Below are 15990 nucleotides of genomic sequence, written 5' to 3'. Positions count from 1 at the left end.
CAGCTATATATCCAAACTAGAGGTCCCTTTGGGCTCCATCTTAGTCCATCCCCTGCTCTCTGATGAGTTGGATCTTTGTAGAAGGATCACCAACCCACCCGCATGGGATCCTTCACTCGGTACAGACTGTGATCCCCAAACTGACCTATACTGAGGTCTCCACAAGGCTCAGTCCAGGACAATCCTCTTTCCATCTACAGGAGCTGCTGGAGGTTTAGTGCCTGGTGGACCAGGAGTTAGGCTCCCAGGTGCTGGAATCCCAGGTGTTGGTGGCATTCCTGGTGTTGGTGGCATCCCAGGTGTTGGGGGCCCTGGTATTGGAGGTCCAGGCATTGTGGGTGGACCAGGTAAGTTGGGCTGTGTGTGTGTGTAAGCAATATATAAAATATTGTGGAGACTTTGTATCCTCCCAAAAACCTCATTCACCTATATATACTCTTAGCCAAGTCTAATACTCTCCCTTTTGGATTATAATAACTTTCTAGCTAGCTTCTAGCAACAGCAACATCTCCAGCTTCCCTCCTAATCCACAGTATGTTGCCAAGGCAATAACCATGCCTTTCATTGATATGCCCCATCCCTTAGCTAAGTAGGTACTCAGTAAGTGGTAGATGGACAGGTAAGTGGCTAGATTGTTAAATGGTCAAGTGGGTGGCCATAGAAGTGGTCATGTTGATGAGCAGTTGAACTGACCAATGAGAGAGTGAGCAGAGACTGAGTAGATGCAAGAATAGGTGAATATGCAGGTAGATAGGAGGGGCTAAGAGCAGTCGGGAAGACGAGTTATCAGATGGAAAACCAGATGGGCATGCAGGGAGGAATCTGCATACGTGGTTAGAAGGATGATGGATGCATGCACGCATGGGCAAATGAGTGGCTACAGTGATGGATAGACAGATAGACAGGCTGACAGATCAGCTGATGGCCAGGTGGGTAGATAAGCTATTGACAGACAAGTAGTACAGTGAATGAGCTCATGAACAGATGGGCAGGTGGATGTGTAAGCTGATGACTAGATGGATACAGCTGTGGATGACTAAGAGATTGATGTCTAGGTTTCCATCCATGCATCCTTCCATCCTTCCATCTGTCCAAACACTCATGCATACACTCATCCATCCATCCATTAATCAACAAATGGACAGAGAACTGGTGGGTGGGTAGGTAGACTGTGACCTAAGGACAGAGAGCAAATGGATAGACAGAGATGTAGATATCTCACAGCTCTACAGATAATAATAATAATAATAAGTAACAGACAGGTAGACAGGGAGATATACATTGACCATCTCCTGAGCATTGTGTCCCCTTGATCTCTCCAGGAGCTGTGTCACCAGCTGCAGCTGCTAAAGCTGCTGCCAAAGCTGCCAAATACGGTAAGTGCCCTGTCCATCCCTGTTCTGGATTCTGCTTGCCAGAGTAAAAAGCCCTCCATCCTCTTGCTTGGAGGAGAGCAGCTCACCCAGGGAAAGCCCCAGGCAGAGCTACTTGAATCCTTTGGATCCCAGGATAGTGTCTACCAATTGTCTCAGGACCACCCCAGAATGCCATCCCCAATCTAAATAGTGTCCCATGCTTTGACCAAAGTCCTTTCAAAGGACAGAAAACCTGGTGAGAGAAAGCCTACTCACCTTACCATAACAAAAGGGTGTTTCCCCCAAATACCCAGGGAAGACAGTCAGGAAAGACTCAGGATTCATGGAGTCTAGTAAGGGACCCTATAAATCCCAGTTTCATATCCCCAAGGACCAGCTTAAAGGAAGCATGCATCCTTTCTCCCAGCTAGTGAGCATCCCTCCAGAGCTTGTCCAGCATCACTAGAGACTCTATGTCTTCTCTCTCCTCCACAGGAGCCAGAGGTGGAGTTGGCATCCCGACATATGGGGTTGGTGCTGGTGGCTTTCCTGGCTATGGTGTTGGAGCTGGAGCAGGACTTGGAGGTATCTTTCCCCAAGTGCTTTAGTCCCACCTCTGGGAGGCTAGGGGAAGAGAAATAGGTCAAATCATGCAGGGGTTTGGGGAGGAGATGTGGGCTTTGGTGTGCTAGGAAAGAGAGAGGCAATCGTCATAGCATTTAGGAACTAGGAAAGCTACAATCCTTGCTCAACAATAATCTGGGCAAAAAAAAAAACATCCACTCATTAATTTCTCTATCTATTGATCCATCCATTCATCTATTGTTCATCCATCTATCAATCCATCATCCCTACACTCATCTATTTATCCATCCACCTGGCCATTAATCTATTGCCTAGTCATCCATTTATCCATCCACCTCGTCATCTCACTTATCCATACATCCACACACCACCCATTTCCCATTCATCCATATAACTACTCATACGTGTATACACACATCTCTCCAGCCATCTGTGTAGCCATCCATCTATCCATCCATCTATCTATCTATCTACCTATCTATTCATCTATCCATCTGTATCTATCTGTATCCTTCAGTCTATGCATCTATTCATCCACCATTTACCCATCTATCCATTGGTCCATTCACCCACCCATCCGCCCATCCTTCTAGCCACCGACCTACTCCCCTACCTGCCTGGCCACCTGTCTTCCACCTCCCCATCCTTTTAACTCTTCTATCCATGTGCCCACCTGCTCTTCTCTTTTTCCTGCAGGTGCAAGCCCAGCTGCTGCTGCTGCCGCCGCCAAAGCTGCTAAGTATGGTAAGTGGCGTTGCCCTGTATGATGCCCCTCTCTCTGTGGAGGCCAGGCTCTGAGTGAGGGCTGAGCAGTCTCACACTCGGGCCTCCTGGGCAAAGATGCAAATCCACAACCCCCACCTGCCTTCTAAACCATGCTCAACTCTTCCACCATTTCCTTTTGCTGTTAAGATTATTAGTACCTTGTTTGCCAGCTCACTCCAGAAGAGTAAGTTGAAGGTGCCAGACATGTCTGCATTTACCCATACACACATATATACATGTGGGGGCGTGGGTGGTGGTGGATAAATGGATGGATGGATGAGGTGAATGCAGGGGTTCTTTCCTCTCTCCTGCAGGTGCTGGAGGAGCTGGAGCCCTGGGAGGCCTGGTGCCAGGTGCAGTACCAGGTGCACTGCCAGGTGCAGTACCAGCTGTGCCGGGAGCTGGTGGAGTGCCAGGTGAGCCGTGTTTCCCATCCTGAGATGGGTCTGTATGGTCTTATAGAAGAGGCTTGGGGCTTGGCATTTTACAGATAGGAAAACTGATACCAAAGATAAGTGGGGAAACGGGGAGAGCTTCCCCTAAAGCAGTTGAATGGGGAGAGGCCCTCTATAGGGACCTGGCTGCTGATCCCTGGCAAGCCTCTCCCTTCCTGGGGAGACTCAGCCAGCTCTAGAGCCTCCTATCACCCAGAGTTCAGTGATCTGCCTCTGGGGTATCTCTAGTTCCTTACCAACAGAAGACCCTTCACTCAAGTGACCTTAGGTCCTTTGTTATCCACCAATCAGAGATCAAAGGGAGATGATTGAAAGGCCTTAGTATTCAAGGCTTTCCCAATTTCTCTTCTGCATTCTTCTTCCCCCTCTAGGATAAAACTATCCTTCTGTAATTTTTTTTTTTTTGTTTATAAAGGAACTAGGACTAGGAGTGTGGCTAAGTAGTGAACATGTTTGCGGAACATGCAAAAGAGCTCAGGTTCATTTCCGATATTGCAAAGAAAGAAGGGTCACTCTGTGGGTAAAGGTACATGCAGCCAAGCCTGGGGACTTGAGTTCGAATCCTGAAATCCTACATGTTGGAAGGAAAGAACTGACTGGCATAAGTTGTCTTCTGACACCCATATGTGTGCATTGCAATAAGTCTGATGGGCAGAGGTGAAAGCCCCAGAACCCACATAAAATCCAGTGGCCATGGTGGCCTGCCTGTACTGTTAGGATATGGGTGATGGAGACAGGGACTCCCCAGACAAAGCTGCCTAGCTAGGATAGCTGAGACAGCGAGCTCTGAACTCAGTGAGAGACGCTGCCTCAAGTACATTGTAGGATCAGAAACAAGACAAGGAGGACCTCTCTGAATGGTGTGATTCCTGTACTCATATATGGGAAGAAACCTCTGAGAAGTCAAATTTCGCAAAACAGATCTATATAGTTAATACTTTCTTAGTTAAATGCCCAACAAAACTTTTGTAAACGTGTGTGTGCGGGGACGCCTTTTTTTTTTTTTTTTTAAAGGATGAGGAAGGAGTCATTTCCTATGACAGCTTGGGATAAAAGTGCTACGAGGAAATTTTTATGTAAGAGCATCCTAAACAGGACTGAAATCCCCATAGGCTCAGGGCTGCCTCATCTTATGATCTCTTTATCCAAATAGGAGCAGGTACCCCTGCAGCTGCAGCTGCTGCCGCCGCCGCTAAAGCAGCCGCCAAAGCAGGTCAGTATGCTAAGTTGTACCCTTCTGTACCTGGCCATTGACCCCAGACCAGAGGCTTCTCACACCTCCTGCTGAGGAGCTAAGGGTGGCCTTGATCTCCTGCTCTTTCTGTCTCTACCCCTCATATGCTGGGATTCCAGGCATGTAGTGCTGAACTTTGTTTATGCAGTACTAGGGGATAGAACCCAGGACTTACTGTGTGCCAGGTGAGCGCTCTACTATCTAAGCCACATCCCCAGCCCTGCGTATGAGCTGCTCTCAAACCTTTAGATTATCTGCTCCTCTCTAGCAGTGTAGGACTGCCAAGCCCTCCATGACCTGCCCCAACCTACTTCTGAAAGCTCCTGGTTCCCCAAGTCCAACTAGGACTGGTTCTTTTCTGAATTTCAAACTAGAGTCCAGCCTTATCCCCTTGATGGGCTGTATTTCTTGATAGATGTCAAGGTCACCCTCAATAGCCCCAAGAATGTATACATTTCCTAAATGTGTTAATCCTGAATATGATTAATGGTAGGTGCTCCACTTCTAGGAACTCAGCTGGGGTCCTGTCATAGGCTGAGGGTGCTGAGTCTTGGCCCAGCTACTCAAGGAGCTAAGGCAAGAGTATTGAAAGTACAAGGCCAGGCTGAGAAATTTAGTTAGACCCTGTCTCAAAGTAAATAATAAAGGTAATAATAATAATAATAATAATAATAATAATAATAATAAATATGGGACCTTTTCAGCAGCAGCAGTGGAACTCCTGCTTAGAATCCCCCAGGGAGGGGCTGGGGGCATGGCTCAGTGGTAGAGGCCCTGCCTAGAATCCCCCAGTGAGGGGCTGGGGTGTGGCTCAGTGGTAGAGCACCTGCCTAGAATCCCCCAGGGAGTGGCTGGGGGCGTGGCTCTGTGGTAGAGCTCCTGCCTAAAATCCCCCAGGGAGGGGCCGGGGGTGTGGCTCAGTGGTAGAACACTTACCCAGCATGTTCAAGGCCTCCCATTTATTCTCTAATACTAAAAAAGAAAAAAGTGAAACAAACAACAAAAAACAAACCTGCTTGTCCTCCACCGTCCTCAAGCCAGCCTCCAAAGTATCCCTATCCCTCAAAAGGTTACAAACTACTAGATTTACATCTGACTCTTATTACATAGGAGCAAAAAGAGGCCCAGCAAAGCAAAGTATCTGGCCCCAAGATCACACAGCAAGTCTTTACTACGGCTGGGAAGGGAACCCACAGCTCCTGACTCAGCTGAGGCTCTTTGCAACAGCTCCTGTTCTCTTTGTTTAGGCCTTGATTACAGATAAACTATTCCTTCTCTTTTAGGTTTGGGTCCTGGTGTTGGTGGGGTTCCTGGTGGAGTTGGTGTTGGTGGGATTCCCGGTGGAGTTGGTGTTGGTGGGGTTCCTGGTGGAGTTGGCCCTGGTGGTGTTACTGGTATTGGAGCTGGTCCTGGCGGTCTTGGAGGTGAGCTATGGTGGATTGAGTGAGACTAAGGGTTCCCTGGAATCTTCACGGGTGCCATCTTGAATATTCTTCCTCTCTCTCCAGGAGCAGGGTCACCGGCTGCCGCTAAATCTGCTGCTAAGGCAGCTGCCAAAGCCCAGTACAGTAAGTGCGCTTTGATTTCTCTCTGCTGTCCCCACCCACCCCCACCCGGCCAGGGCACATAGCCACAGGACACAGCCACAGGACACAGCCTCTCAGATCCATCCCTACTGTCTTTAAGATGCCCATGTCACCTAGCAGAGGGCTCAGAAGTACAGACCCAGCAAGAGGGAGGCCTGGCTTCCAGTCTTGGTTCCCAAGATAGCTGAGTGGCTTCCGGCTTCTTTTAGTTTATGTATCAAGTGTGTGGGGGTCAATGGCACGGCTACACATAGAAGGTCACTAGGAGAATGTAAGAGGTTCAGGGTGAGGATGCGCTTCAGATGATAGAGGGCTTACCTAGCATGCACGAAGCCCTGGCTTCCATCCCCAGCACTGCCTAAAACAGGCATGGTGGTGCATACCTATAAACCCATCCCAGAGCTTGTGAGATAGAAGCAACGGGACCAGCAATTCAAGAGTACCTTCAGAGCCAGGTGTAGTGGCACATGCCTTTAATCCCAGCACTTGGGAGGCAGAGGCAGGTGGATTTCTGAGTTCGAGGCCAGCCTGGTCTACATAGTGAGTTCCAGGACAGCCAGGGCTATACAGAGAAACCCTGTCTCAAAACAACAACAACAACAACAACAACAAAAAGAGTACCTTCAGTTTAAGTCCAGCCTGGGTACCCGAGACCTTGGCATGGGTGGGAATTAAATAGATTTTCTCCAAAAGCTAAGAATGGTAGTGCACACCTCTAATCCTAGCACTTGGGAGGCAGAGGTAGGCAGATCTCTGTGAGTTTGATGCCAGCCTGGTCTATATATAGTTCCAGGCTAGCAAGAAGACCTTGTCTCAAAAAAACAATAAGAACTGGGGCTGGAAACATGGCTCAAGGGTTAAAAGCACTGACTGCTCTTCCAGAGGACCTGGGTTCAATTCCCATCACCTACATAGCAACTCACAACTGTCTATACCTTCAAGATCTGATACTCACACAAACACGCAGGCAAAACACATAAAATAAGAATAAATTATTTAGATACACAATAATAAAAGTATTGAATCTGGTGTAAGCCGGCAGATGAGGACTAAGCTGGGGAGGAGGCCTTTGCTCCCTTGGAGGTCTGACTCAGCTCCTGAGTTAGGGCGCCTCCCAGGGGCAACATTCCACATATATAGAACCATCTACTACCTTCCTCTCTGCAGGAGCTGCCGCTGGGCTTGGAGCTGGTGTCCCTGGATTTGGGGCTGGTGCTGGTGTCCCCGGATTTGGGGCTGGTGCTGGTGTCCCCGGATTTGGGGCTGGTGCTGGTGTCCCCGGATTTGGGGCTGGTGCTGGTGTCCCTGGATTTGGAGCTGGAGCAGGTAAGGAAAATTCTAGAATTTGGTAGAAAATACACTTGAGCTCAAAAAAAGAGGACTCACCTCCTCCCAGGACTCTATCTCTACCCAGCATCCATTAGGTTTTCCTGAGCCGGCAAAAACATATGGGTACAGGCCTGCCATCTCAGCTACTCAGGAGGCTGAGACATGAGGCTTATGAGTTCAAAACCAGCCTGCCCTGTAGAAAGGCTCCAAGGCTGACCTGCATAATATTGTAAGATTCTATCTTAAAAGATAGACAGACAGACACGATACAACAGGGGCTAGTACTGTAGCACAATGGTTAGAGCACCTACCTAGAAACCCCCAGTGAGAGGCCGGAATATGGCTCAGGGGTAGAGTCCCTGCCTAGCATGGGTGAGGTCCTGGGTTCTATTTCCAGTACCAAGCAGAAATAGAGCAAATGGGGTAGTACGAGAGGGAGGGGATGCCCAACAACTCCAGAATGTAAGGTTTTAGAGGGAGGTATAACGAGGCTGTAGACCAGTTAAAAGAGCCCACCTAACACCCACAGAAAGGAAGGTAGAAGTTTCTTTCTCCAGGCCAGTCTGTTATCTTTCTGAAAATGCACTAGGACAAGGATGTCACTAGGAACCCCAGTTCTTCATCATGTGACTGCTGAACCTCACTATGGGCCCAGTCACAGTAAGGCAACACTGGGCCTAGAGGGTATAAGAAGGGACAAGCATAAGAGTCCCAGTTGTACAATGTCAGGGTAAAATACTGGAGCCCTGTATCTACAAGTGACCCCTCCCCGCCCCCTGGCTAGAGTGCTATAGAGTTTCAGGGCTTTAAAACATATGATCTAGATAGAAGAAGTCAGGATGGGCTTCCTGGAAGAGGTTACAGAACCCCAGGTCCAGAACTCAGCAGCTGACCGCTTTCCTTTTTTCCACAGTACCTGGATCGCTGGCTGCATCCAAAGCTGCTAAATATGGTGAGTGCTACACATCAACTGGTCCCCTTGTCACTCCCACCAGCCTTGACAGTATAGGGCTGAGCAGTCATTCTGAGGGACATCTGAATGACAGCCATAGTCCTACCACTTGCCCATTAACCCCCGTGTGGCAGCCAAACACGCCTGCTGTGCCTGACATGGTGGTACACACCTATAATCCCAGCTCCTGGAGAGTGGAGCCAGGAGGTTACCCTTGGCTACAGGGAGAGTCCAAAGCCAACCTGGGCTGTATTATATATACCCTGTCTCACCCACAACAACTCCTAACTCCAAGCTCCACTCCGACCCTGACAGTTTCTGTGGAACAGAGGGAATGTCACTGATGTTGGTCCTACAAGACTGGGCAGCTTCAGCCCCCGCTCCACTCCGCCCTTTGGCCAAGGAGCTGTGGGGTTATGGATATTCCTTGTGCAGGCATCCCCAGGCCTCCTTCCTCCTTTCCTGTCAGCATGACTTTGCCCAATACACTCCAGCCTGGAGGACGTGGCAGACCCGCGTGCCTTGCCACTTGGCACTCTAGCCAGACCCACACTGTCTGTGACCCCCACATTCCTGGCCTCCTCAAGAGGCAGGCAGGGGGGCCTCTGCCAGGGATGCGCCAACTGGCCACAGTTTATCTACTTGAGGCCAATTTCCACCTCGGAAAATCCCATTCCTCAGCTACACACACACACACACACACACACACACACAGCCCCTGGTCACCCACAGCTTCCTCTCAGGTTCTGTGCCAGCTGCTCTTGGCCCTAGTCAACAGACTTTACCAGGGAAACGCACTAAGGCTCTCCTGGAAGAGCAGCCACTGGGGCCTTTCCTGCCCTTAGGACCTTGAACACAGCATTCTGTTTAACCCCTTCCTTACCTCAACCTTCTCATCGGTAAAACTGGTATGACTGCCTAGAATGGCAGACCACACCTGGAAGCCAGCTTTTCAAAGGCTGAGGCAGGAGAATCTCAGGTTCAAAGGTAGCATGGCCTAAAGAGCGAGAGCCTGACTCAGAAAAGAATAATCCAAAGAAAGATGAGTGCCTGCCTGAGATTCCCAAGCAAAGGGCTTGAAGACATGGCTCAGTGGTAGAGCCCCTGCCTAGAATCCCCCAATGAAGGGCTGGGGGCGTGGCTCAGTGGTAGAGCCCCTGCCTAGAATTCCCCAGTGAGGGGCTGGGTTTGCGATTCACTGGTAGAGAACTTGCCTAGAGTCCCACAGGTCTAGGTTGCATTTCTGCCTTATGTCCCTAGGGTATGAACACATCTTTGAAAAATAGGACTCTGAAGGTAGGATGCTACCTGTCATCCTAGCAGTCAGGAAGCTGAAATGGGATCAATAGGTCATGAGTTCTAGGTCCGTCTCAGCAACTTAGTGAGACCATCTCACTAGGACAAAAAGAAAAGAAAAGAAAAAAGTAGGGGCTGGAGAGATGGCTCCGTGATTCAGAGCACTGACTCCTCTAAAGTCCAGCTCTGACTCCAGAGGTCCTAAGTTCAATTCCCAGCAATCATCTGTAATGGGATCCGATGCCCTCTTCTGGCCTGTCTGAAGACAGCTACAGTGTATTCATATACATAAAATAAATAAATAAATCTTTTAAAAAAGAAAAAAAGTAGCTGGGTGGTGGTGGTACTTTTAATCCCAGCATTTATAAGGCAGAGGCAGGTATATCTCTGAGTTCAAAGCTAGCCCAGTCTACAGCCTGAGTTCCAGGACAACCAGGGCTATACAGAGAAACCCTGTCTTAGGGAAATAAAAACAAAAACAAAAACAAAAACAAAAAAACAAAAAACAAAAAACAGAAAAACAAAAGTCAAAAGAACAAAGTTCTAGGCATATATATATATATATAGCATATGCCTATAAACTCCTGTACTTAGGAGATGAAAGCAGGAGGGTCAAGAGTTCTAAGCCATCCTCAGCCATGCAGAAAACCCAAAGCCAACATGAGCTATAAGTGATCTGGTCTTCAAACGACAAATGAAAATATGGGTACTGTCCCTTAAGGGTCCTCTCTCCACAGGAGCAGCAGGTGGCCTTGGTGGCCCTGGAGGTCTCGGTGGCCCTGGAGGTCTCGGTGGACCTGGAGGACTTGGTGGGGCTGGTGTTCCCGGTAGAGTAGCAGGTATGTTTTTGCTGTCCCCAAAATGGGTTGGCTGGCAATGGAGCCTGAGACTCCCATGCAGTTCCTCCTTGAGTCCCTGTGTTCCCAGGAGCTGCACCCCCTGCTGCTGCCGCTGCTGCTGCCAAAGCTGCTGCTAAGGCTGCCCAGTATGGTAAGCAAGAGTTCAGCTTCCCTGGCCAATCCCTAAGCCCCTGGGGCCCAGCCACTTTCTGGCCATTGGGAATCCCAGAGATGACTGGGAGCTCAGAGACCCCTTGCCAACAGGGTCTTAATGAGAGTCTTCTGACAGTGTGTGTAATGCATGGGTCTCCCCTCACTCAGGCCTTGGTGGAGCCGGAGGATTGGGAGCCGGTGGACTGGGGGCCGGTGGACTGGGAGCCGGTGGACTGGGAGCTGGTGGACTGGGAGCCGGTGGACTGGGAGCTGGTGGACTGGGAGCCGGTGGACTGGGAGCTGGTGGAGGTAAGCTGCAGGCCTTGGAGTTAAGGAGTAAGTGAGAAGGAGAAAGAGGCGTACCAAAGCCGGTATGAAGACAAACAGACTGTCATCCAGCACTCAGGAAGCGAAGGCAGGAGGATCATGAGTTGAAGGCTAACCTGAGCTACTTAGTGAGTGCAAGGTCAGCCTAGGATATGTTAGATCATGTCTGAAAGCAAAGGGGTAGAGAGCTTAAGCAAGCAGGAACCAGGCTGCCTGCTGACACAGAGGTACCTAAACACCTGTCTTCTCCTCTCTGTCAACCCACCAGGTGAGGGCTTATTAGCATATTATAGTCAGACCCATTTCTCATTCTGGAGAGGAATTACTTCCCTAAAGTCTCTACCATCACGGTGGATGTGTGCTTCTCTCTCTCCTCTCTCTGCCATTGTGTCTCCCTACCTAAACTACCCTGTGTGCGGTATGCCCCAAGACTAGACATATAATAGCAGCTTAAGGTCCACTGGTAGTGCACTTGCCTAAAATCCCCCTGTGAGGGGTTGGGAGTATGGCTTAGAGGTAGAATGCTTCCTAGAATGAAGGGCTGAGGGCGTGATCAGTACGAGAGTGCTTGCCTAGAATCCCCCAGTGAGGGGCTAGGTATGTGGCTCAGTGGGAGAGCCCCTGCCTAGAATCCCCAGTGAAGAGCTAGAAGAGCATTACTGAATGGTAGGACACTAGCATGCATTAGATCCTGGAGTTCATTCCTAGCACCAGAGAGAGAGAAAGGCAGAGACAGAGACTATTAGAAAGATGGGTGTGAAGGAGGAGGGATGGTGGAATGGTGGGATGTGGATATGGGTGGACAACTCAGGGGCAGATGCTGATCAGCTAAGTGGGCTGGAGTGGGAGAGAGAGGTGGCTTTGCTGAACTCTCCTGTTTCCTCCAGGTGTGTCCCCTGCTGCAGCTGCTAAGGCAGCCAAATATGGTGAGTTCCCCTGTGGCCTCCCTGTCTCCAACAGGCTTGTACCCCCATTACCACAACCCACACCTGCCTGTCTCATGGTACCCCTGAAGGTCTTGTCCAGAGTGCCAGCAGCCTTGTGTCCACTCTGACGCCCCTCTGTCCTCTCCCCAGGTGCTGCTGGCCTTGGAGGTGTCCTAGGAGCCAGGCCATTCCCAGGTGGAGGTATGGCTAACTCTTGTATTGTTCTCAGATCTGCTTGGCTCTGGGGGACAATCAGTGGGGTTCTGGAAACTAAATTCACGTGAGGTCTGTAGATGGAAAAATCGCTCTAGGACAGGAGACAACTATGGAAGGAGTACCCGCCCCCCAAGTTGAGCATATTGCCAACCAAGCTTAGAGCATAAGCCACAAGGCACCACACAGGCATATGAGACGGAGACATTTAATTAAGAAAGGGACGTCAAGGCTTGAGGACATGGCTCAGTTAGCAAAGCATTTATCATGCAAGCATGAAGACCTGAGTTCAAACTCCCAGTGTGCATGTAAAATTTGCAAGCTGGGGAGGAGGTGATTGGAGGATCCCTGAAGTTTGCTGGCCCAGCTAGTTTTGCCAAATTAGTAAACAAAAGGTTTAGTGAGAGAACACAGGCACAAATACACTACACGCAAACACCCCGCAAAGAATGTGGCTTCAGTAGCATACGGCAGTGGGAAGGAGCTGATACCAGACATCATGACCAGGTGATAAGGCTACAGCATGGCCTGCCACCACACATCACCAACCATAAGTCTCCCTTTCAGGAGTTGCAGCAAGACCTGGCTTTGGACTTTCTCCCATTTATCCAGGTATGCCCAAGTGTCCTGCCCTGGGACCCTGTTCTGGGCTCTGCCAGACTCTTCTTTCTCCTCTGCTCCATTTGTCCAGAAGAGCTGAGCTACCATCTATAATAGACCCAAAGATGAGCCCAGACATCAATCTGGTCCATAAGGACCTTTCTAAGGACAGGGACACCCTTCATATCTCTCAGTGTCCCTGTGGGTCAAAGAGCTTCCCTACCATACTTCTCCTGAGGTAAACTGAGGCTCAGAGACCACTAACCACTATTCAAAGATCCCACAGTGAACAGAGACAGAATCAGGGACTCCTGCTACCCAGGTCCAGGACTGGCCCGTTCCTATATCACATGTCCTGCTCCAATCAGGGAGGAACATGGCAGGCTCCCAGAAGTGGGCGTACTGATAATACCTTTTCTCCTTCTTTCCCCATAGGTGGTGGTGCTGGGGGCCTGGGAGTTGGTGGTGAGTCTTCAGTAAAAAGACATCTCATAAACTAGCCTTGTTGGTAGAAGGAATCTTAGCACTATTGGGGGGTGGGGGGGGTATGGAGTCTGAAGCAGAAGGATCAAAGTTCAAGACTAGCCTGGACTATGGAGAGCATTCCAAACAACTTAGTCAACTCAGCAAAACTCTGTCTCAAAGTCTTTTATAAACATTTTTTTAAAAGGGCTGATGATGTAACTCAGCAGTAAAGCAATTACTTAGAAACCCCTAGTGAGGGGCTGGGAGTGTGAATTGGTGATAGGTTACCTGTCTAGAATCCTCCAATCAGTGGCTCAGCAATAAATCTCTTACTTAGAATCTTTCTGATACATTACAGGCGTGATTCAGTGATAGAACCCCTGCCTGGAATCCCCCAGGGAGAGGCTGGGGGGGTGGCTCACTGGTAGAGCACCTGCCTAGAATCCCCCAGGTAGGATCCAGGAGTGTCACTCAGGAACAGAGCTCTTGTCTAGAATGCACTAGGTCAAGGTTCCGTCCCAATACTACAGAGCTTGACTCTGGGAAGAAAGGTGTTAGCAAGACCAGAGGTAGGTGGGCTGATTGGCAGGAAGGTCTTAGGAGCCTACAAAAACAGGGTGGAGTTGGCACAAGATGGGGATGCTGGTAGAGATAGGGGAACCCAGTATCCTCCCCACCTCATCCTTTCCCAACACCCCCATACACAGGAAAACCCCCGAAGCCCTATGGAGGAGCCCTTGGAGCCCTGGGATACCAAGGTAAGTAGAGACTCTGTCCCTAGGGAAGGAAGACACAGAGTCAGAGGTCAATGCATATATTCATAGATGGGAGCAGGTCTAGGACCCTCCATGCTTACCCTTGGTGTAGCCTGAACATTCTTGCCCATGCCCCTCTCTGCACAGAGGAGTCTGGGACTTGAAAGAGACAATGAAAGAGAGTGGGAAGGACTTCCAGGACAGACCACCAGGTGGCACTAACAGGCCACATCTGGGAGAAACTACATGAGGGCTAGACACCAGCCTGTGCTACCTCCCTACCCCAGGCTATCTATCCCCAGGTTTGCTAAACAGGTCTTCTCAGAATTCAGCAGGCTGTGGCAGAAGCATTGGCCAGCCTGAACTCTATAGGAAACAGTGTCAACAACAACCCCAACCAGAGAGAGAGAGAGAGAGAGAGAGAGAGAGAGAGAGAGAGAGAGAGAGAGAGAATGAATGAGAGCGAGCAAGCAATGAGAATATAGCTCTAGGTTTCATCCCTAGCATAGTATAAAACCAAGCAAGGTGGTGTATGCCTATAATCTCAGGATGGAAGGAAGGGAGGGAGGGAGGAAGGAAGGAAGGAAGGAAGGAAGGAAGGAAGGAAGGAAGGAAGGACAGACTAGCTTCTTTTAGATTTTTCCTGGGATGGAAGCAGACAGAGGGACCAAGCTGACCATCACTTGTCTGTGACCTGTCCCAACCCAGGTGGGGGCTGCTTTGGGAAATCCTGTGGCCGGAAGAGAAAGTGATCTTCTGGGGACCCCTGACTCGCGACCTCATCAACGTTGGTGCTACTGCTTGGTGGAGAATGTAAACCTTCTATGACCACCCCCTCCTCCATCCCCCTGACCCCCACCTGGGAGGGGACAACAGGCCAGTGGCCTTGGAAACCCACAGGACAAGGAAATCAGACAGCAGCAGCCATGCAGCCCTAACCAGAAACTCCCCCCACCCTATATCAGAGGCCAGGGCGGGTGTCCCATCTCTTCCCACCCAGGAGCTCCCCCCCACAGTCTCCATCTCCAAGGGAAATTGGTGCTACATGTTGGTGCTTCTTCTTTGTGGGGGGAGGGAGGAGGGAAGGGTATCCCAGGGGGGATTGCCCCCTTCCCTGAAGCCCCTCTATTAAGATGGTGCACACCTTTGTTGGGCAGTCCCACCTCCCCCTGCCCACCAGGAGCCATTCCTGGCTGCATCCCATTGGTACCCAAATACCGGAAGCCTTGACGATGGATTTGGTGACATGATCCCTCTCTCTTTGGTTCCCCTGTCCCTGCCTCCTGTTACCTAAAGCTACTTCCCACATCTGGGACACCCTGGAGTCAGATGGCTCCTCACACTGGGAATAGCTCCCTTGTTCTTATGGAATCCACCTGCCATCCACCCATCCACCTACTCATCCATCCATCCATCCATCCATCCATCCGTCCATCTTGACTGCCTAGTACCACTAAGCTGGCTGGGCATACCCACTATCAACCTGGTTCACCTGTCATGGCAGCCTGTCCCCGTCCCCACCACACACCCCGATCCTGGCCTAGGGTGCAAAGGGTTGTGTGGGCTGGTTGTCCCCACATGCAGTACTGTAACCCCGTTCTTCCTGGAGCCACTCTTACAGAGCATGTCTCACCACCCCACCTCTTTGTGTTTCGCTGTGATAGATCAATAAAATATTTTATTTTTTGTCCTGGATATTTGGGGATGATGTTTGATTGTTGGTGTGCTCTTTGGGTTTATTTTTGTGGCTAATTGGGGAGAGAGAGAGAGAAAAAAAAATTTCTAATCTGGGGAGCTATATCCTCAGGAGAAAATTCATTTTAATCGCTTTGGTATAACTCTGGATGAAACACACATTTAAAAAAAAATCAAAAACGAAATAAGAAAAGAGAATTAATTGCTCTAGCAATGACTAATAAATATAAACTTTTTAAAGGCTATTGTCTTGGGTCTCTTTTAGGTTTGTATGCGTTGGTGTGTGTTCAAGTCCATACACGTGTGTGTGCAGAAACCAGAGAACAACTTTGAGTGTTACCTCTTGTGTGCTCTCTCTCTCTCTCTCTCTCTCTCTCTCTCTCTCTCTCTCTCTCTCTCTCTCTCTCTCTCTCTCGTTTGAGGTATAGTCTCCCCCTTACCTAGAACTCACCTAGCAGAA

The 15990-nt window shown here is 49.7% G+C and overlaps 1 protein-coding gene across 3 annotated transcripts in view; it reads left to right on the top strand.

Annotated features, from left to right (window-relative positions):
• The window catches only part of Eln (elastin), a 44774-nt gene extending 29001 nt beyond the window's left edge, over nucleotides 1-15773 (top strand). Inside the window, exons 19-37 of one of the 3 annotated variants that reach the window (NM_007925.4) lie at nucleotides 201-347; nucleotides 1323-1376; nucleotides 1851-1940; nucleotides 2637-2684; nucleotides 3020-3121; nucleotides 4314-4373; nucleotides 5678-5818; nucleotides 5903-5962; nucleotides 7148-7306; nucleotides 8223-8261; nucleotides 10295-10396; nucleotides 10485-10547; nucleotides 10718-10858; nucleotides 11764-11802; nucleotides 11953-12003; nucleotides 12583-12627; nucleotides 13051-13080; nucleotides 13788-13838; nucleotides 14544-15773. In NM_007925.4, the coding sequence (NP_031951.2) occupies nucleotides 201-347; nucleotides 1323-1376; nucleotides 1851-1940; nucleotides 2637-2684; nucleotides 3020-3121; nucleotides 4314-4373; nucleotides 5678-5818; nucleotides 5903-5962; nucleotides 7148-7306; nucleotides 8223-8261; nucleotides 10295-10396; nucleotides 10485-10547; nucleotides 10718-10858; nucleotides 11764-11802; nucleotides 11953-12003; nucleotides 12583-12627; nucleotides 13051-13080; nucleotides 13788-13838; nucleotides 14544-14587 (1466 nt within the window). In that variant the 3' untranslated portion in view covers nucleotides 14588-15773. The remainder of the gene's footprint in view (nucleotides 1-200; nucleotides 348-1322; nucleotides 1377-1850; nucleotides 1941-2636; nucleotides 2685-3019; nucleotides 3122-4313; nucleotides 4374-5677; nucleotides 5819-5902; nucleotides 5963-7147; nucleotides 7307-8222; nucleotides 8262-10294; nucleotides 10397-10484; nucleotides 10548-10717; nucleotides 10859-11763; nucleotides 11803-11952; nucleotides 12004-12582; nucleotides 12628-13050; nucleotides 13081-13787; nucleotides 13839-14543) is intronic. The other 2 variants (XM_006504360.4, XM_011240855.2) reach the window with 2 other exon arrangements.
• The last annotated feature ends 217 nt before the right edge of the window (nucleotides 15774-15990 follow it).

This window comes from Mus musculus, chromosome 5 (assembly GCF_000001635.26).
Source record: "Mus musculus strain C57BL/6J chromosome 5, GRCm38.p6 C57BL/6J".
NCBI lineage: Eukaryota > Metazoa > Chordata > Mammalia > Rodentia > Muridae > Mus > Mus musculus.
This window is presented reverse-complemented; position numbering and strand designations above follow the sequence as displayed.